Source organism: Emydura macquarii, unplaced genomic scaffold (assembly GCF_026122565.2).
Source record: "Emydura macquarii macquarii isolate MOO-44397 ecotype Brisbane River unplaced genomic scaffold, CSIRO-AGI_Emac_v2 contig_554, whole genome shotgun sequence".
Taxonomy (NCBI): Eukaryota; Metazoa; Chordata; order Testudines; family Chelidae; genus Emydura; species Emydura macquarii.
Window position 1 is genome coordinate 2,679,232 of NW_027130691.1, and position 20,474 is coordinate 2,699,705.

General features: G+C 52.3%; 1 protein-coding gene across 5 annotated transcripts in view; it reads right to left on the reverse strand.

The window, feature by feature from the left end:
* Positions 1–20,474, reverse strand: part of SGSM1 (small G protein signaling modulator 1) — a 76,148-nt gene that overhangs the window by 17,702 nt on the left and 37,972 nt on the right. For 2 of the 5 annotated variants that reach the window (XM_067539431.1, XM_067539428.1), the window contains exons 5-17: positions 19,206–19,358; positions 18,474–18,541; positions 17,700–17,845; positions 17,056–17,187; positions 16,769–16,893; positions 13,108–13,175; positions 11,110–11,273; positions 9,818–9,947; positions 7,317–7,458; positions 6,089–6,153; positions 5,278–5,423; positions 3,802–3,930; positions 3,016–3,198 (exon numbers count right to left, since the gene is read on the reverse strand). In XM_067539431.1, coding sequence (XP_067395532.1) covers positions 3,016–3,198; positions 3,802–3,930; positions 5,278–5,423; positions 6,089–6,153; positions 7,317–7,458; positions 9,818–9,947; positions 11,110–11,273; positions 13,108–13,175; positions 16,769–16,893; positions 17,056–17,187; positions 17,700–17,845; positions 18,474–18,541; positions 19,206–19,358 — 1,651 coding nt within the window. The other 3 variants (XM_067539433.1, XM_067539429.1, XM_067539432.1) reach the window with 3 other exon arrangements.

Here is a 20,474-nt window from a genome sequence, read left to right on the forward strand (position 1 = left end):
ATGGGTAACAGAGCTGCCTCCATCTCTATACCAATCAGTGCTCGCACAGACGCAGGCATGCAGTCAGCAGGAGGACAGATAAACTATCACTGGAGCACAGCTGGAGCTCAGACGGCCTGACCCAGGGGTCTTTTTTGGCCTTGCTTGAGATGGGCTTTGCTCCCTGAGAATGAGGTCAGCTTGTTCTGCCGCAGAGAAAGCTCTTCCCGCAGGCACTGCAGTCCCCTGGTCTGTCTTTGCCACTCCTGGCAGCTGGCCCCGTACCAACACCCTGGCACTGATGCCCTGCGCCAGTTTTCCTCCTCGGAGAACAGAGCTGGACTGACGGCACTTGCACGCCTCTGTTTTCAAGGTTGTGTGTCCTTGGCAAGATCCTGCCCTCCAGTCCCTGGGGCTCGTTCTGTTGATTTATTTTCCTTGACACATGCCAGTCCCATGCCAGCAACCCTCCCCAGCAGGTCCCTATCCGACCCCAACGGCTTCCTTCCCAGGCGTCTGTTCCTGTGGGACTGGTTCACCACTCTGACACAGCGCGGAATCAAAGGAACTAAGCTGGGGTCAGCAGCAATGAGATGAAAAGGAACAAGGATGCAAGTGAAGACTTCGTGTCTTCAGAGACCCGTCTGTCAGCTATCTCCATAGCGTCTGACCCCGGCAGAATAGAGCCATACAGCCCCCGAGCCCAATTCTCCTCCCTCTTACCCCAGATCAACCGGGGCGTCACTCCCACTGACTTCACAGAAGTTATTCCTGATTTACACCAGAGCGAGTGAGGGGAGAATCTGGCTCTCCGTTACAAAATTTCCTTTCCCTTCTCCGCATCCCCAGGAACGTCTGTGTAAGCAGGGTCTGAATGGGCTTCCCCCGACAGCGCGTGACAAAGTGGGGGGACGGGACACTTCAGGAGACCTCATTTGCATAGACACGCCTACTCTGTTTAGGTGTTCAGCAGACAGAGCTGCTGGGCCAGAGTGCTCAGTTTTGGCTGGCGTGGGGTCACAGTTCACACAGGGCTAATGAAATGTTATCCTCATTGCATGAGTAAAGGGCAACAGAACAATGTAAGGGGTCACCCTAATCTGACGCTCACTTGCCAAAGCCCAGGGAGGGCGGGGGGGCAGAGACAGGCATTCCTATCCTATCTGGTAGCATGGGCCCTACTTAGAGATCCCTGAGAAACTCCACTAGTAACCTCCTTCCATCCTGACAGTTCACCTTTCAATATGACCTGTTGTAGTCTCCCCTTTAACCAGTTCCTTTATCCACCTTCCAATTTTCATATTAATCCCCATCTTTTCCAATTTAACTAATAATTCACCAGGTGGAACCGTATCAAACGCCTGACTGAAATCCAGGTAAATTAGATCCACTGCATTCCCTTTGTCTAAAAAATCTGTTATCTTCTCAAAAATGGAGACCATCTTGGTCTGGCACAATCCACCTTTTGTAAAACCATGTTGTATTTTATCCCAGTTACCGTTACCGATGTTCTTAACTACTTTCTCTTTCAAATTTTTTCCAAGACCTTGCATACTCCTGAGGTCAAACTAACAGGCCTGTAGTTACCTGGATCACTTTTTTCCCCATTTCTTAAAAATAGGAACTATGTTAGCAATTCTTCAATCATATGGTGCAGCCCCTGAGTTCACAGATTCATTACAAATCTTGCTAATGGGCTTGCATTCCACATGCCAATTCCTTTAATATCCTTGGATGGAGATTATCCAGCCCCCCGATTTATCCCATTAAGCAGTTTGAGTTTGGCTTCTACCTCGGATGTGGTAATTTCTACCTCCATATCCTCATTCCCATTAGCCACCCTACCACTATCCCTAAAATCTTCATTAGCCTCATTAAAAACGGAGGCAAAGTATTTGTTTAGATATTCGGCCATGCCTAGATTATCCTTAACCTCCACCCCATCCTCAGCGCTTAGCCGTCCCACTTCCTCGTTCTTGGTTCTCTTCCTGTTTGTATGGCTATAGAACCTTTTACTACTTTGCAAGGTCCAACTCTACTTGGCTTTTGGCCTTTTTCACTTTATCTCTACATGTTCTGACCTCCAAGAGGTCGCTTTCCTTGCTGATCCCTCCCGTCTTCCACTCCTTGTAGACTTTCTGCTTTCTCTTAATCCCCTGTCTGAGACGCTTACTCATCCAGCTTGGTCTACAACTCTTGCCTATGAATTTTTTTCCCCTTCCTTGGGATGCAGGCTTCAGATACTTCAAGTCAAAGTTGCAAGAACTAATTCCAAGCCTCCTCTGCCTTTAGATCCACGAGTACTTCAGTCCAGTCCACTTCCCCAACTAATTCTCTTAATGTTTTAAAGTTAGCGCTTTTGAATTCAAAGACCCGTCACAGATCTATTGTTGTTTATCCTTCCATTTAGTTTGAACTGAATTAGCTCATGGTCGCTTGAACCAAGGTTGTCCCCTACAACCAGTTCTTCTATGAGACCCTCACTACTCACCAGTACCAAGTCTAAAATGGCATCCCGCTTGTTGGTTCAGCAGCTATTTGGTGAAGCAGCGAGAGTTCTGTGGCACCTTAAAGACTAACACATTTATTTGGGCATAAGCTTTCGTGGGCAGAAACCCACCTCGTCAGATGCATGATGAAGAAATCTGTCAGCTATCACATCCGAGAAAATCTGAGCCCTATTATTATTACTAGCACTCGTGTTCCAGTCAATAGCTGGGAAATTAAACTCTCTCATAATCACACAGTTCCCAGTAGTATTTACGACGGAGGTCTCTATCCAGACCCGGTGGTCTGTAGCGCATCCCAAGCACTATCCCAGGGGAAGCTCTAGTGGCTTCCTTCCCTCTGTCTAGCTGGGAAGTGAGAGGGTCATCGTGAGCAATGATCGGAGAGGAAAAGAAATAGAGAGGACGGTAGAGAGAAAGGTGAAGAGGCCAACAGCAAAATACCAGGGCAAATGAGCCCTCCCCCCCTACCCCACGGTAGGGGGAGGGCGAGAGTGTTTGTTCCAGGGGCCCCACTCAGTCGCCTCACCTCGTTGCTGACTGTCGAATCTCTGTGCATCATCTTCTGAATGTGGGAGTCTAAGCTCGCCCCAGAAGAGCACTTGGCCAGAGCCGCAGCGTGGGATTCCTTCTCCCTTTGCCGGACGATAGCCTCACAGCCCAGCCACTCCGCCATGATCTGTTCGTAGCAGGCCCGGATCTGATCATCAACCTGCAGCGTTCAGAGAGGGCGTGTGAAGCCGCCAGGACACTCCGATTTGGGGCCGGGCAGCCCCTGCCTACGACCCCACACCACACGTGCTCTCCACACCCTGTGAGTGCTTCATGCACAGGCCGAATACCAGCCTTCCTAGACCATAGGGCCAGAAGAGACCTTACTGTATCTCGTCTGAGCTCCTGTGGGGTGCAGGCCAGAGAATCTCCCCCAACAAGACTCCAAATGATGGAGAAACTCCGAGCCAGCTTCTTCCCTCCCCGAGGAGCTGCCAAACGGCTGGGCAAAGTACTCGTAAAGGTGATCAGCCTTCAGCCAGACAGGAGCATTTCACTGCCTGGTACCTCGGCACTCAGACCTTTCCCCAGACACTGCTGAATCCCAGCCAACACAAACCCACATGCTGCACCCAGCACCTCCCCAAGCCTGCTGCCATCTCGGCCCAGCCCTTCCCTCCCGTCAGCGCCACCAGACAATCAGAGCCAGGGGTGCATGCCTTCAGCCACCGCAGACCGGGCACAAAAGACGCAGCTCTATGCTCTAAGGCTTCCAAAACCCAGGTCACTGTCCTGGCAGCAGCCAACCCAGCAAGGCACTGACCTCTCTCCTCTCCGCTTCCATCATCCCAAAGTGATAGTGGCCCAAGAGGAATGGCCACACGGCTTTCCTGATCTCGTGCTGGATCCCGCCGAAGTAGATGAACCGTAATAGCTCCTGCTCCTCGTAACTCTGCGGGGAGAGCTCAGCCAGTTACTGAAAGGCCACGGACAGGACAGAAGCTAATTGGCTAGCATTTGCAACAACAATCCCTGCCCTTCTGTAGCACCCTGCAAGGATCTCTAAGCTCTGCTGCAAACGTTTTCAATAGCATGCACTCCTTTTGGGTGCCCAGCTCCGACACCCAGAGCCCGAAGTTTTCCCAAGCACCCCCAAGCCCTGAACTACAGTGCTCAGCCGGACAACGGGCACCCAAAAAACAAAACCCAGGCACCCAAAGCGAGGGGACGCTTTGGAAAACGCTGGCTGTGAAGGGCACCTGTCAAGGCTGGCAGGGCTCTGGTGCAGCGGTAGCCGTCCACGTCCACGGGCGGAAGATGCGCCGCAGAAGGGGAAGGCATCTGGCCAAGGCTACTCGAGGTCATTCTCACTCTTTTGCACTGCCAACAATGCAGCTCCACAGCAGGCACACTGGGGCAGAGCTCCCACTGGCAGCCCCCGCATCACTGAATCCTGCTGTGATAAGAATGCCTGTGCCCTGTCTACACTAGCGATCCCGCCACTGCTATTCCTGGCAGAGCTGCCCCACTGGCCGTGGTGTAGACAAGTTGCAGCACGTCAGTGCAAGAGCTGGAGACAGAGCCAGAGAGCCAGGCCCTTAACTCCTAGGCTCCTGCTTCAACAGGTCTAGCAGATAGGGCTCCTGGGCTCTGGCACAGAATCGACATGTAACCTTGGGCATGCCACTTGACCTCGGTGCCACTCTTGCAGCATCTGTGGAACAGTGATAACTGTGCTCCCCTTCAGGGGGCTGCATGCCTGAATCAGTGCATCCGTGCCTGTCAAGTGTTGTGAGATCCTTGGACAGAAAGGGCCGCAGATGCAAAGCACATAATTCATGATTAGTATTGGCGCGTGTACGAGTGGTACAATATGGAGGAACAAAGTGCAAAACACCGAATGCAAAGTAGGGGAATGAAAGAGCAAAAAAAAAAAATCAAAATGGCTTAGGCAGGTGTCAGGTGTTGTAGCCACGCGATAGCCTGGGGCAACGCTGCTGTGCTTTTGTCGTGCATCCATGAGTCCCTCCCTGTCTGAGGAACCTCAAGCAGCAAACAGCAGACGGAAACTGGACAATCCAGACCCCAGCCGCAGTGGTTCTTGAGCAGCATGGTTCATTCCGCCTTACAGAAGCACATGCAGCCCCTCTGCTAACGTACAGAGTCTCTGCCAGAAGAGCTTATGATGCTGCCTATCAGCCTTGGTAAGAGAACCATGGAAAAGTTTTTTTCTTGCCAAGTGGCAGTAACTCTTGCCTAGGCCTCGGTCTCCCGGTCCTGTTAGAATGCTGGTCCCTACCGTGCTGTCCTGCAGGTATTTTTGCCAGATCTCTGCCGTCAGCCCACTGCTGGCGTCGCACGGTACGTCGGGAGACACAATGTTGTGGTTGACCAGCGCAGACAGGTGGGTTCGGACGGTGGAGAGATGTCGGCAGTACGCCAGCCCTGGGTCAGGTGGAAGCAAGGATTCATTCAGAACAAGGAACTCGGGCAGCCCCAGAAACACAGAGGGAAGCACAGAAGAGACCTGGGAACGCCAGCGAGTCCGTCCACCCTGGGCCACTGGCTTCCAGTGCTTTTCCCAGTCTCAGTCTAAGAGGCACAAACAAGGGGTTTTCCCCCTTTGGGAGACCATCCCCCAGCTGAATACATTTCACTGCCAGGAAGGCGAAAGTGCTGCTGCTATTGTTAGCTCACTGGGCCAAGGCCTGTGTTTGGAGCCCAGTCACGGACCAGGACCCCGCTGCGTGAGGTGCTGTACAAACACAGAACAGTGACGGTCCCTGCCCCAGAGAACTTACAATCCAAGTTTATACACAGACAGATGGGGGAGCCCCAGGAAACAATGAGACGTTACTGGTCAGCACGACCGTGGTTCTGGCACCCCGGCAGCCCACCCAAATTCTGGCCCCAACTTCCATTCCCCGCGCAACGCGCACGCAGGTGGCTGACAGCACTGGTGTCTGCACGTGCATGGCATACGGCAACAGACTGATTCTACTGGGCCAACTCTCCTCTCAGTCACAAGCCCACCGAAGACAGGCTGCAGTCAAGAGGGGAATCTGGCCTGTCCTATCTTAGAGGCCCCTACGGAGAAAGAGAACACTCACAGCCATAGAAAGCCCGGGAGAGGATCTGGTATTTCATGTTGTCACACAGGAGCTTGAGCGGGGTTCTGCCGAGAGAGAAGAAAACCAATCAGCTACAAGAGAGGAATGGCCCCCCATCACTGCCCCTGCCACCACACACAGCCATGGCCCACTCGACTGCCGATACGCTCCCCCTGTACAAACAAACACCTGAAAATGCAGCTCTCCGCAGTAATTCTATGACCGGGCAAACTGCTCTCCGTCTCTGACCAAAGGGAGGGGGAAGGGGTTAACTTTTTACCGGGGTTTGTTTACCCTGCGATAATTGTTCTGCTAGGCAGGAAAGCCAAGTCTGGATGGCAGGAGAAGGGACGAGGCAGAAGGCTTGTCCAGCTGCCGCAGAAGCAGCCAGACAGCTCAGGTTTTGGGTGGGTTTTTTTTGTAACTGATCAAATATTGTGTTCATGCTAAGCTGTCTGCTACCACTGACTGATAAACACTTCCCCACGAGGGCTGACTGTGCGGGGGGAAAAGGCAATTTACAATCAGTATGAATATTTACAGGTGGGGAAACTAAGGCAGAGAGAGTAAAACTGGGATTTGCCAAGGAGCCCATGGGAGTTAGGCACCCAACTCCTATTAACTCCCTTAGTCTCCTCAGAAAATCCCAGCCTACACTACCTGCCCGAAGTTGCAATGGGAATGCTAGGAGAGCTGAGATCAGGAGCTGGGAGTCCCTGGCTTGGATCTCAGGCCCTACCTTTGGCGGACTACAATTAACCCATTCTGGACAAATCCCTCCCAGGACAGGATGAGCCCATTTGGGACTCCCAGTTGAAGACCTTTCCGGTTCTACTTGGGCAACAAAACCGCTTTTGGGTCCCTACTGCAAATCAAGGGTTCCCCGGTTCTAACATCCGTCCAAGCCACACATGGGAACCCCCAACTGGCCCTTATTGGCTCATTTCCATTCCTAAGTGCCAGCCGGTATGAGATTTATACATACTAGGAAGGCGTCTCCATTTGAAAACCAGGCTCCGAGTCAGCAAGCAGTAGCCGAGACGGGAAAACTCATGCCCTGGAGTCTGACTTAGAGAAGGTTTTCGGTTTAAGAACCAGGGAAGTGGGTGCCATTGTCTCTCTCATCATCACGCTGACGTGCTCTGGGGAGCTCAGCTTGGTTCCGCATGCATTCCCGCTGTTAGGACAGGCAGACCAGCCACATGAACATGGCTTCCGCCGATTGTACCTTTCATGGTTGCAGCCGTTGGACGGGCCACCATCGGAGGAGCCGTTCTGGGAGCAGGAGGAGCAGGAGGACTTGCGGGTCACACTAGGTTGCCACATGGAAGGCAGGCCACTGCCTGGTGTGTCTACCAGGTCCTGGGGGACTGCGAGAGGGAAGGGAAAGACATCACTGAGCAATTGCAATAGGAGACAGATGGCTCACACGCCAGATGAGAGAGAGAGAGAGAGAGAGAAATTCTGATTAGAGAGATCAATAACCCATCGTCTTCCCAAGCGGACTGTAGTAAACCACATGGGTCTGATGGCAGCCAATCCCACTGCAGAGTAGAGACGCAATGGCAGGGAAGGAAAGAACCAGGGTGAAAGTGACAAACGTCACCCAGTTAAATCTCCGGTGCATTCAGTCAGCTCGCCTGGGACTGCTGCATGCTGAAAAAGACCCAGGTAGCAAGTCTGAGATGGCCAGTCAAACACAGGATTAAACCTGGAAAAGCCCAATCATTCAGGATAAGTGCAATCAAGGATCCTTGTTTCAGGATACACTGGGCAGTCCCTCACAGAAGGAGAGCAAGATGATGGAAGGAAAGAATTCACCCATCCCTTGCATGCAGGAATGCCTCTGAAGTCACAGGGAACATGTGAAAAGGGAGAATATTAGAGTCGTGAATGAAGAAGAAACAGCTGGATTAAGATGCTCCAAGAGGTGAACCAGAGCAGCGCAGGCAGACAGCTCCCGGGATGTTGTCAGTGGTTAAATCTCTGGGTGGACTTTGAACTGTCACTTGCAAGGGTTTTGGTTTTAAACTGAGAGCAGATTTAGTCTCCGGTTTCTCTGCAATAGGCCAAGCAGAGGAGTCTGAGCTCCCTATTCAGAGAGCCCTGCACATGCTGAGCTGTCCTGGAGCCAGCCTCCCGACAGCCCCGCTGCTGTTCCACACGCCCGTGACCTGAAGCACCCCTGCCATTTCTGTCTGGGGTCTCTTTTGAACAGAGACGGCCCATCCACCCAAACCGAAGGGGGACTTGGGGATGGGCACAAACTGCGATTAGGAAGTGACAACCCAGTTAATTTCCACGTCAGAGCTCAGAGGATAGGAATTCAGGCCTCCAGATGGGAGAAGCTTGTGCCTTCCCTGCCTGGCATGCTTGAGCAGCTGCTTCTGTTTGAGATGTGCAGCAGGAGAAGGGATACCAGGAATGCCTCACCCAGGCCTTCTCCCCGCTTACAACTCAACGCAGCTGCAGGAAGCATGTAACCCAAGTGGGTCGGCTGAGGTCAGCACGCGGGGATCCACAAATGACAACATGGCCCAAGCAGCAAAGCAATGAAAGCAACATGGGTGAGAGCAACATTACGCGGATGCCGTTCGGCCCCTGGCATGGTGAGGGATCTGGAAGGGAGACTCCGAGACCGTTTGGGGATCACCACAATCTTGCTCGTAGCAGGAGTCCTCTGGGTCATCTCCCTCCCAAGGGCAATGGAGATTGCAGGAGAGGCAAGGAAAGGACCAGAATGACTGTTAACAGGAACTACAGATAAGGAGACAGGGCAAAGGCACCAATGAATGAGGGGACAAAGAAGCCATGCAGGAGTTAGAGCTATTTCAGCCTGCATGCCTTCGGGGAAAGGCCTATCTAATGTGACAGATGATGACACCCGTGCCAGAGGGGCTGTCAACCGCTCATTTAACAGAGAGCTCTGCCCCGCTGTGGAACTGTATAGGACAGTTTAAAAGAAAGCTACAGAAAGGGGATTCTCTAGCATTCGTTTTAGTCTTAGTCATAGTTCTTCTACGCCTTAGCCAAACACAAGTTATTGGACAAGATACAGGAGTAACTGGGTGCAACTCTCTGGCCTCCATTATACAGGGGGTCAAACGAGATCTAATGATCCATTTCTGTGTCAGGCCATCCAATAGGATCATCCCCACCTGCTCCAGTGGGGCAAAGCCAGCTAAGACAATGTGAATTTTCTCACAGGGCATCATTATCCCCTCTTTGTGCTGCTGGAGTAGCACAGAAGGGATTTAGACCAGGCCAAGGATCTGGTCCATTGGGGTTAGCGAAGTGTTTCCTGATTTGCACCAGCGCCAGAGGAGAAATAAACAGGATTCCCAATTAATACATCCACGGCCACCTGCTTGCACAGAGAGACTCCCCAGAAAGGCTCGTGAACACAGCCAGGGCAGACTCACGGCCGGAGTCCAAGGAATATTTGTGGAAGATTCTTTGCAGCATTCAGGAGCTCGATTGTACAGGCACCTGGGCCTGTCTGCAGCTAGCAGAGCAAAAGAGTCGCTGCTGCCCTCTGCCCGGCTAACAGCTAAAACAAAATATGGTGTTTAAAAAAAAACCCTACTGGGATTGAAAAGGGACAGACCAACCCTCCCCTGGAACAGTTTTCGGCAGGGCCGTAGGCTGTGCGTTTCCAGCCGCGCTGGTGTCGGGCTAGTCCCACTCCGACAACGAGCCATGCTGCGTGTCATTACTGAGTGCACCTACCAAACTCTGACTGCATGCCGGCGTAGATGATCCGGAAAACGTAGTCCGTAGCTTCATCGTCTTCCTTGTCAGACGCTGACTCGGAGGAGCCCTGGGGACTTCGCTTTCTCAGCTTTGGAAACACCTTCCCCTAAATAAACACGCACTGCTATTTACAAAGCCAGGTCACGGGCTTACATTCAGGACAACTGCCACTTTGCCACTGAAAACGTTGTCTAACGGAAGAACACCCCCCCATCCCATGGAGCTAGGCGTTCATACATCCTCGGCATTCCCTGGGCTGGCAGACCCACCTGCTTTAGTTACATTCACCCAAAGGAAACATTTACCCCGGAGGTCGGAGATATGATGTGATCTTGTACCAGAGTCTCTGAAACAGAATTCCACAGCAGAGTCCCCGGCCACCGTAACTTTCATACACAGATGGGTGCATGGGGACTGTAGATCCCAGCATGCAACATGGCAGGCTACCTCCCTCGAGATGGGGTGTCGCCTGCTAAGACCACTTGGTAGGCCACTGTTGAATGGCAGCAATATCCTGTGTGCTAAGGCAAGAGCAGCTGCAACCTGCTTGGTGTTATGCTAGTTCGATGTGACCCCCACGCGCCAGGAAAAATGCCAAGTGCCCTAAGACAGCAGACAGCGTCTGCTCACTGTGAGTTTACTAAATAACGGGGAAATGCATCCCTGTCCAAAAGGCCAGCTGAAGGGATCATTCAGGTCCTCCTTAAACCCTCCAGGCTGAAGTGGCGCCTAGCTCAGAGACTGGCCTTCTAACCCAGGGTGCATTTTACCCTAAATGATTTGCTCCCGGGTACCAACAACCGCCTGGATGGGGTGTTTGCCTGAAACACATTTACACTGCTTGTATTCAGCAAGCTCCTGTTGGGACTGTTCCTTCTTGACAGCTGTGGTTGCTAGGCTGTGCGCGTGTGAGAAATCAGGCTTTTGCCTGCCCTGCAATTAGCCCAGTCTGTGGCCCAAGAATACCTGTCCATTAGCAGGGTACAGTTCTACAGGGGATGCACAGAGATACACTCTGCTGCATGGCCTTCTGTTCTATGGGGGTTGCAGATCATGCCATCGCATGCAACTCCTGTCCAATCCTTGTGTGCTTGACTCCAGAGGGATTGAAACCCTGGGATTTTTCTTAAATTGTAGCTGCCACTAACTCTGGGCAGGTGCCACTCTGCAGCTCCCGCACCAGCCAGGAGCCCATGTCCTTGGGGGCGAGAGGTCAGAGCAGTTACTGAGCCACTGTATCCAAACCACACTTCAGTCCAGGCTCCTACCTTCCCCCTCTGTGACCAGAGAGGTGGGTCCAGCTGTCCGTGGGGAAGGAGGCCGTTTTCTAGGCAGGACAGAAACTGCAGCAGGTGCCCTCCTTTGGGGAACCTAAGCGGAGGCCTCTGAATTCCGTCTTGACTCACCAAAACTACGGTCCCACCGCTGTCTACTATTAGCAACAGGAACGAAAGCAGAGAAGAGACAACACAGAAGTTAGGAAAACGGGCTGGAGGTAACCCCACCAAGCAGGGCACAGCAGGCTGGAGCCATCCAGAGGAGCTTCCGGGGGAGAAATAAACACTGACCCCAGGCAGAAGGCCTGTGTGCCGCTAAATCCCCGCTTACGCTCATAGGCTCTGCCCTAGGGAGAAATTCACCCCCACCGAATGCATGGAAAACTGCCCGCAGCCACGTATGCTGTGGTACTGGTGTGCATGTTACGACACCTCCAGGGGTCGGTAGGGATATTGAACGACACCCACGATCCATCAGATGAGCCGAGATTAACAAGAATTCAGGAAAAAACCCAGCAGTGCAAGCCTGGCCTCTGCGATGATAAATGTGCCGGCCTGACTTACTAGCGGCGAGCTGGCGTAGGTCTGTCCCTAACGAAGGGAATGCCGTGATTCAGGGAACCTTCGGCAGGAAACGTGATCTCTAGCAGGAGCACATTATAGCTGTTAGCACTCGGGCCTTTATGACGATTATTGTTGCTGTTTTCTGGCCAGCAGGTGGGGCGCCGTACAGAACAGGTGAGACGAGGCGCACAGGTCAGGAAACCGTGCATCAGTGATGCAGATCAAAGGAGTCACCTAACGCCGTCAGCCCACATTGCATTCGTTTCAGAAGAGGGAGGGAACCTTACCCCACAATCTATGTTTCTAGAGAAGGTGGTAAAGCACTTTGCAGATGAAATATAAACGGCACCACTGTAACGCAGCCACCTCTGCGGTGGAGAGCAGCTGGTTTGCTGCACCCTGAATAATGGACGAGCAGGGCCGGATTTCCAATGAGGCACAGTAGGCACGTGCCTAGGGGCGCCGGCGTTCCAGAGACACCTAAACAGTGGCGGTTACCGCACGGGCCAGTAGCTTCATGCCCAGGGGCCCCAGCCAATTTGGGGGTCCTGCACAAGTGCTGGAACTCTGGCCCCGCCCCCTACTCCTCCTCCTTTCTCCTGGGGTCTTACCCCCTGGCCAGGCCAGAAGCTGGAGCCCAGGAGGGAGCATATTCCCACCCCCCCGAGCTGGTTGCCCCAGCCCCTCCCCCCCCAGCAGAAAACACGAGGGTCAGCTGTAACCGGGGGGCGCGGGAGGTGCTGTGCCTGGGGCGCGTAAGGTGTAAATCCTGCCCTGGGGACGAGAGGGCAAATTTTTGCCACTGGGGCAAAAAACTGATTCCATTTGTTAGGACAGTGCTCGGCCCCCCACTGGGATCAGGCCCCCGCTGTGTGACGCCATGTGCACGCAGCACACAGACAGGCCCTGCCCCAAAGCGTGCACGTTCTGAAGAGACCAGAGAGCCCCGGGGAATGTTACTGCTCACATTTTACAGGTGAGGACTGGAGCGCAGAGACTGAATGATGCCCAGGGAGTCTACGGCTGAGCCCGCACCGGAAGCAAGGTCTCCTGCAACCCTGCCCGTTGCCTTAACCACAAGGGCTCTCTCCTCTCTGGTTACACGGGAGCCACAGGCTGCAGTCCCAGAACCCCTGCCAGAGTCTTCGCCGTCCCAGCACAGCAGGCAGGCCCTGCTGTTAAGGTCCCCTCTGGAAAGCCACGCACAGGGCTCACTTCATCTGCCTCGGGAGTGCAAAGCTTGGATTTGAACCTGTGGCTCCCGAGAAACGAAGCATTTCAGCACCTATCCTGGGCGCGCGCTGCCCTCGTCACGTTCTCCAGGGACCTGCTGCAGTGAGTGCAGCCGCCCCCTGCGCGTAGACGGCCCAAAGCTGCAGAGACAAAGCCGGGCCCACCGGCAGGACACACAAATACCTCCCTTACCCTGCTGGTGGCAGTGCAGGTAGACAATCTCCTCCAGGCGAATGGTCATGGCGTAGTCCCAGTACACACTGGAAGGAGAGAGGAGAGATGCCTCGGTCACTCAGCAGAGTCCTACGCCCCATGGGCTTTCAGCCAATCCAGCCACACAACTCCGCAGTGCCTTCCAAGCCATTCACTGGCACGACTCCAGGCCCAGTCCTCTGCGAGTGTAAATGGGCACAGACCCAGTGGGAGCTGCACCCATTTACGTCAGCTGAGGATCTTGCCCTGCAAGTCACCAGAACCCCCTGACACAACCGGGAGCTACAGAGGGACATGGGGGATGTGAGCAACAGCAGGGGCCCGACAGCAAAGCGCCTGCCATGGAAACGGCTTGGGGCAGCGGTACCGTCCCTGCAGAAATGCCTGGGGCCACGTCTCACTGCGTTCCCTAAAGCAGGGCAACAAGACCGAGCTGTGTTAAACCGAGGTCTGCCTGACTGGGGTCGCCTCGGCATCATTCCCAGTACACGGTCACATGCACCGGCCATGCCTGCGGGGAATGCGGCCTGCTCTGTCTGGGGCCCCGGAGCAGCGACCCTGAACAAATCCCTTCTCTGCGGGATAGAGACTCCATTCTGGGAAACCAACAGTTGTGTGTCAGCCAGTGCATATAGGTTACACCCCCTCCCTCCATGCTGGTATTATGCGCGTGGGGGGGTGAGGGAGTAATCATGCTAAATTGTACTCCGCTTCTTCTTGCTCACTGATGCTGAGGCATATATCCCATGACCCCCCGGGACCCACACAGCTCCGCACCGGACTTAGGCAAACACAAAAACCGTCGAGAGCTGGATGGACGAGCATTACAAAGCAAAGGTACAACGTGGCACAAGGAAATAACGGGAGATGCATGAAGCCTGTGTGTTCGGGTCCATCTCTGTGCCCCTCGGCGTCTGGAATTTAATAATCCAAGTGAAAGACGGGAGAGTACACAGAGGCATCCAAGGCAAAGCTGGCACCGGCTGGAGAGTTAAACTTCAAGCCATGAGAGAGGGCACCGCAGCCTGTACGCAGCCATGCTATAAAAGATGGCGAGGGTAAGGGGCGTTTGGGCAGCACCTTCTGTGTCAGGGGAACTGAACGCACTGTGAGAAGTTGCCTCCTGGGAAGGACTGGTGATGTATTAACTCTTTCTTCCCTGTACTGTGTTGCTTTGTCTTTAGATAATACATTTGGCTGAGCTTGGTGAGTTGGTTTCTTGAATATTTTCAAGAGCAAACCACAAGGGTCATCAAGCGACCGGCTACACCTTTTAATCCATGTGCCGAAGGGGCCGAGAATGGGGAGGCGGAACCACCACTGATCACCCCAGACAGGTCACAGAAAAGGCCCCGGCTCCCTAACGTCTTCACGCTGCTTTCTGCCCGCGGGGTTGTTTGAATTTGGCACTTGAACAGAGGAAGCCAGAATCCAACTCCCCGCCCCAAGCCAGAGCAGCACCTTCCTCCTCTCACCCAACAGCTACAACTTCAACACCTCCTCTGCCCTCGGCGGTAAGCGTCGCCTCCACAGAGGGAGCAGCACAAGGCCAGCTCACCACTGACAACCCAGGGAAGCCTAATAGGATAGGAGAGACGCTGAGCCATCTGTGCAGGGGTACGATCCACCAGCCTGCTGAGCGCCGGCCTCACACCAGGGGACAGGGTGATTTCTGCGCAGCCGCGTCCTGCTTTGCCTTTCCTAACGACACTGCTTGAAAGTGGCTGAACAATTTTTCATTTCAAATTTTCCTCACTGTTGCTTTGAAGGACAAATGGAACGAATGTCGAGTCGAGACCTGCAGGATGGCGGTGCAGGAGCATGACCTGAGAGCAGCAGGGTAATGGCACGGGGGGCAGAGCCCCGGCAGAGAGATCACAAGAGGAAATGGACACGGAATAAAAAACCTGTGATGGGTCCGTTAAAGAAACATTTCATTTTCTTCTCCCAAGACAATGCCTCAGAGAGGGCAGTTTGATTTCCAGGGAGAACCTGGCAGGATGAAATCTCTCTAAAGTTGTTTAAGTTCTAGGTAATTGTATTTATATATATTGATTTTAAAGTCCAGGTTTTCAGCACCAATAGGCATTCCAGAAATGTAGTGTGACAGGTGCACAGAAAGAAAGGGGTGTGTGTGTGTGTGTGCGCACGCGCATAACTGCAAAACAAGCCCCGAAGGAGACACACTTACTTTGTGGTTTGACCTCTCTCTCTCCTTGTCTTGCCTGGACACTGGGAAATTTTAGAAATTAGCCTGAGGACCAGGTCAAGAACTCAGCAAAGCAATACAGAGATGAGAAGAGCAACACAGCGGGGTGCCAGTCATCCCACCCAGCAGCAGAGAGAGACCCCCGGAAGCACACGGGGGTGAGAGTGAAGATGCAAGGAACAAAGGCAAAAACCAGAGACAAGTACAGAGAATAGACAAAAATGAAAATGAGTTACACAGACGTTTACCTCAAACCAGGGGAGTATAGTGCTCAGTTCTTTCTGTGCCTGGGTTTCCTGCACTATTAATTTAGACAATTCTCCGCCTCAAAGCTCTGTTCCAGGAGAACTGATCTATGCTTGAAAGCACTTGGGAATTTTGCTAATGGTTACTGTTCAATCCAAGCTGTTGCGCTTATTGGAAGGGGCTTTTCTGAGCTGCTCATAAAGGCCTGGCATGGTTTGTTAGCATTGGTGTGTAAAAGGGAGCGTTGCTGACGAGAAAAACAGCACCAACGCACATAGCAGATGCCAGAGAAAGGGGCCCGCTGTCCACTTCTTCGGCGAACGCTGCCCCAAGGGGAGTTCTGACCCCATGAAGGGAGACGTGCCAGAGCCTATGTGGAGTCCACCAGGGATTCTGCTACTGATTTTCTGTGGAAGGTGCTCAGACACACCAGTGACAGGCAGCAGGACAAGGCTCTAAAAGAGATGGAGGGAAAGAACCACCTGCCTCAAAGCCATGTCATTCCCTTGGCCCCAACACACCTCAGTCACTTTATCTCTGGTCCGATCCGGTCACTACACAAGCGCTGTTATTCTGGAAGCTGCTCAGCTCAGACTCCCTGCGTATCCGCTTTGCAATTCCCAATCAATCAGCAGCATTAACAACCCTCCCCCGCCACCCCAAATATTGCAACGAGCCCTCCAGGTCTCTCCCCGGGAAACCACTGGGAGGGCGAGAAAGCAAAATCGCTCCACATCTTTCAGCATAACCAGCCTCTCCGATTTGATTGGCTGAATGCGGCCTTGAGGAGATGGATCCCTTAGCAAGGTCTCCCCGCCCTGTGCTCTCTGTTATTGGTTTAAACTCTGGGACAATTGATCTGTTCCGCTCAGGTAAGCGTTCCCTGATGAGGCTGTGGTAAAAAGTGGTACCAACCCAGATCACTGAACTGGATTGCCCAGGAGGTTCAGACTAGGGCTTTTCACCGTTTACATTACACCTCTCAGAAAGCACGTATGATCAGACACCAGCTAAACATTCGGGACCTGATCCAAACCCTGCTGAACTCAGTGGAAGGATCCCCACTGCCAGCAGTAGTTTTTCAAGCAGGCCGTTCAGAAGCACCTAGCACAACATTTTGGCCTTGAATGGTTCGTTTCCCTCTTGTTCTCCGGCCTACAGGATCATGCACAGAGAGCGAATCACCTTTTCTCATAGTCCAGGTCTCCCACAGAACCGTTCATCAGCTGGTTGGGAGTCCATTTTAACGTCATGATGTCTGCAGTCTGATGAAGAGACAAATACCCTGGTATCGCCTCCATGTCATCTCTCTTTACAAAGAAAACAGAGAGAAATTACTTCCATTTAGCAAAAATCGGGGGACACCCCCTAGCTCGTACAGCCAGGACAGCCACTTAGCTTTAAAGCAGCTGATCCCTTCCCCGAGTTTCACATGCTTCAGCCCCCTCCTTGCACACACACACACTACTTACCGGCTGCACCATGACATTGTTTTTGCCGTAGAGCAGCGTGGCTCTGGAATTCTGATGCAAGGACTCCACGTAGTCTCTGGCAGATAGTGACGGCCGGTCATCCATGCTGCCACTCGAATGCCTTTTCTGAATCTAGAAGGAACCAGCCCAGGACAGTTTTGTGAGCTGATTTCACCTCCTCCCGCCCTAGCAAAGCCCAGCATCCAGGAAGGTTTCAGACACACCACAGCAAGAACTGGGTTTCTCTCTCCTTTTTTTTTTTCTTGCACCATCTAGATAACCAGTTTGACACTAGTCAAAGTCAGCCCTGAACCAATGAAAGCCCCAGGGCTGCACTTAGTTTGCACTAAATGCAGCAGACTGCAGCTGCCTTCATTTTTAATTTGGAGTTGCCACCCAGAGAGACCACAGCTCCCAAGATGCAATGCTCCATCTTGCTCCAAGCAGCCCGTAGCTCCAGAGGCTGAGGTTTGGATCCTGCTGTTCTTGTTAATTTACACTTCTCTAGCTTCTTTCATTTGCGGATCTCAGCGCACTCTGCAAGCTAACTAAAGAAGCTTCAGTACCATGCATGTCTCCCCCACCCTCACCGAGGCAGGAGCCGTGCGAGAAGCAATCCACCCTCGCTGGCCTCCAACACTCACGCAGAGGGCAGGGCGCTTCGTGGGAGAGTCCTGGCGACAGTGCGAACCATGAATCCGATGCCTCTGAACAAGTTCGTCAGCGGAGGGGTCAGTCCAGAAGTGATCAGCCGTCTTCATCTTGGTGTACTCCAATGCGCAAGGCCCCACTGCACAGGGATGATATTTAAAGACCAAGTAAAGGCCAGAATTACAGGGCAACGTTTTCCCTCTTGGATCCCCATTGGGAACACTTAACGCCGACATTTTGGGAACCCAAATGTGACTCCAAGAGGAACAGCCCAATTCGAAGTTGCGCACTGGCCCTTGCTCAGGCTGGATTATGGGGCTACCAAGCAGCCAACCAGGACACTATCTGGTATATCACGGGGAATTCCAAGACTAGATCAACAGCTACAGGCATGTAAACCAGAGCCTAGGTTACTGATCCCAGGCGGCATTCTTTCCAAGTCTTCATTGTTTAAAATGGTACTTGGGCACATGGAAGACATGGAAGGTCAATGTTTCAATGGCTACGAGAACCAACAGCAGTGGATGTTCAGCATAGTCCAGCTGCAATCAGTTGGGCATTATTTAGAATTTGGCAAGGTTTCTTTTTCAAAGTACTCACGCAGTAACATCTGCCCATCCCAGCTGTGGTGAGACCCATTAAACGTCCGTTGAGTTCTCATGAAAAGAGGGTATTATGAGCATGTAAATGATGTAACTGAAGGTGGCGGGGGGGGGAACGGATCTGTCAGCAAAGTCAGCTCAGAGTAGGTTAAAGGATAAAGTTACCCAACAAGGATGCAAGAATTGGTCCATCTACAGGATCCATCAGGAGAGCCTCTTTCTCATAGTATTTACTAGAAGTAAAGAAAAAAAAACATGCCGCTGGCAGAAATGCTGACAGAGAGGACGCCTTTAGCTATAAATTTCCCTATTGTTTCTGTTCCTGGATGTGCCGCCTGTGTCTTTCTGCATCTGTTAGTGCTGATGAGAAAGGACTGAAGGTCATCGCAGGCCATCCTGCTCCGCCAGAGTGAGACAATTCTCCTCCAGTCTCCATCTGCACCGGACACAATCCATACCAGCCCCCCACATGGCCCAAACCACAACATTGGGAGCCCCACTGTTCAGGAATACCTTCAGGAACAGAGCCAAGGGTTTCCAGCCCAAGCAATACCCAGGCAAAACCTGGCACTCGCTCGCTGACAGCAGGAGACAGACTTAAAGACTAAGTGAATCCTGCTGGCCTAGCAATAAACAGGGAGCACACATAACCACCTCTAGTTCAGCAAGCTTGATAGAGATCCCTGAGTCACAACCTGTAACTACCCCATTCAGAATTTCAGATCTTGGGCCACGTGCTGAGCTGAGAGAGAAAAAAAAATTGCTTTGTGCGGGTTGCATGGCACAGGAAAGCTAAGCCACCACTACGGCCAGCCCAGTCGACAGGACACCGGCTTTACGATGGTTGCTGCGGGGAGAACAGCGAAAAGGAAACAGCTGGCTTGCTCCAGCACTCACCTGCTGTTTTCTACCAAGTAATGCACGATTTTATCCAAGACCTTTTCGAAGAGGGCAGTACGGATCCACAGGTGCTTGATGGCCTGGGGAGACAGGTTTGGCAACTTCTGTACTTTGCGTGCGTTCTCCTGGATGCCTTGGACCTGGTTTCGCCTTCGGAGACACAAGGCAGAACACAACATCACAGACTTACTTTCCAAACCAAAGCAGCAAGTTAAGCAATGGTGCAATGAGCTCCCTGCTCCTCAAAAAGCAACTAATGTAGGGCTGGCATGCTGGCCCCTCCCTGACTGGATGTGCAGCAAGGACTTGGCAAGTCTGATGAGGAGTGGCCATAGGGAAGTCCACATGTGCTAGAGACCATCACTGGGTAACAGATGCCTTCATCTGGTCCATATGCACTCCTCCTTTCCAGAGAGGCCTGTGGCAGAGTTTTTAGAAGTGACCATGTTAAATTAATGACCAGCTATAAGGAAATGGAACTGAGAAACAATACAAAGGCACCCCAAGAAGAGCTGCTGAGTTAGGCCCTGATTCAACAAAGAACTAAGTAGGCTTGGAAGGATTAGATTTATTTTTTTTTTAATCGGTACATGTTGGTAAACATCAATTTCACCCTACACACAAACCAATGAAAAAATATTTCCATCAATAATAGTCAAAATTTAGAGAGAGGCAAAGAAAGAAAAATGCTGTTGGAGAACTTAATAGAGTTTGATTTAAGAACGTAAGAATGGCCAGACTGGGTCGGACCAATGGTCCGTCTAGCCCGGCATCTCGTCTTCCGACAACAGCTCTTTGCTTTGTGTATTTGGGCACGTGATGTTGACGATTTGTGTTTCAATGGTTATAAAGCTTTAACTTTATGAATCTCAATGTCTACGGTCATTAAATGATTGTCTGCCACCCCCCTCCCAATACCTTCCCACCACCCTGAAAATGTCAATCGAGAAGAACAGAAAAATGTTTTAAAATAAACATTGATACCATCCACTGAAATTATAAAATAAATAAAAATCGAATTGGGCCAAGCCTACCCCTAAGCAAGCCCTTAAATGCCATGGAAGTCAAGCACCCAAGCGACACCGGTCTCCCAGTTCCATTGTCAAAGGGACTCAGGCACCACAGGGCCTGCCTCTCATTGCAGGGCTATGGGATTTGGGCTCCTATGTCACTTTTCATACCCGGGGCTTTGGCGCTTTTGAAAGCTACCCAAGGGGCTCATGTGCCTTGCTGAGAAAAAGCACGCGCTTCAGTCCAGCCTAAGTG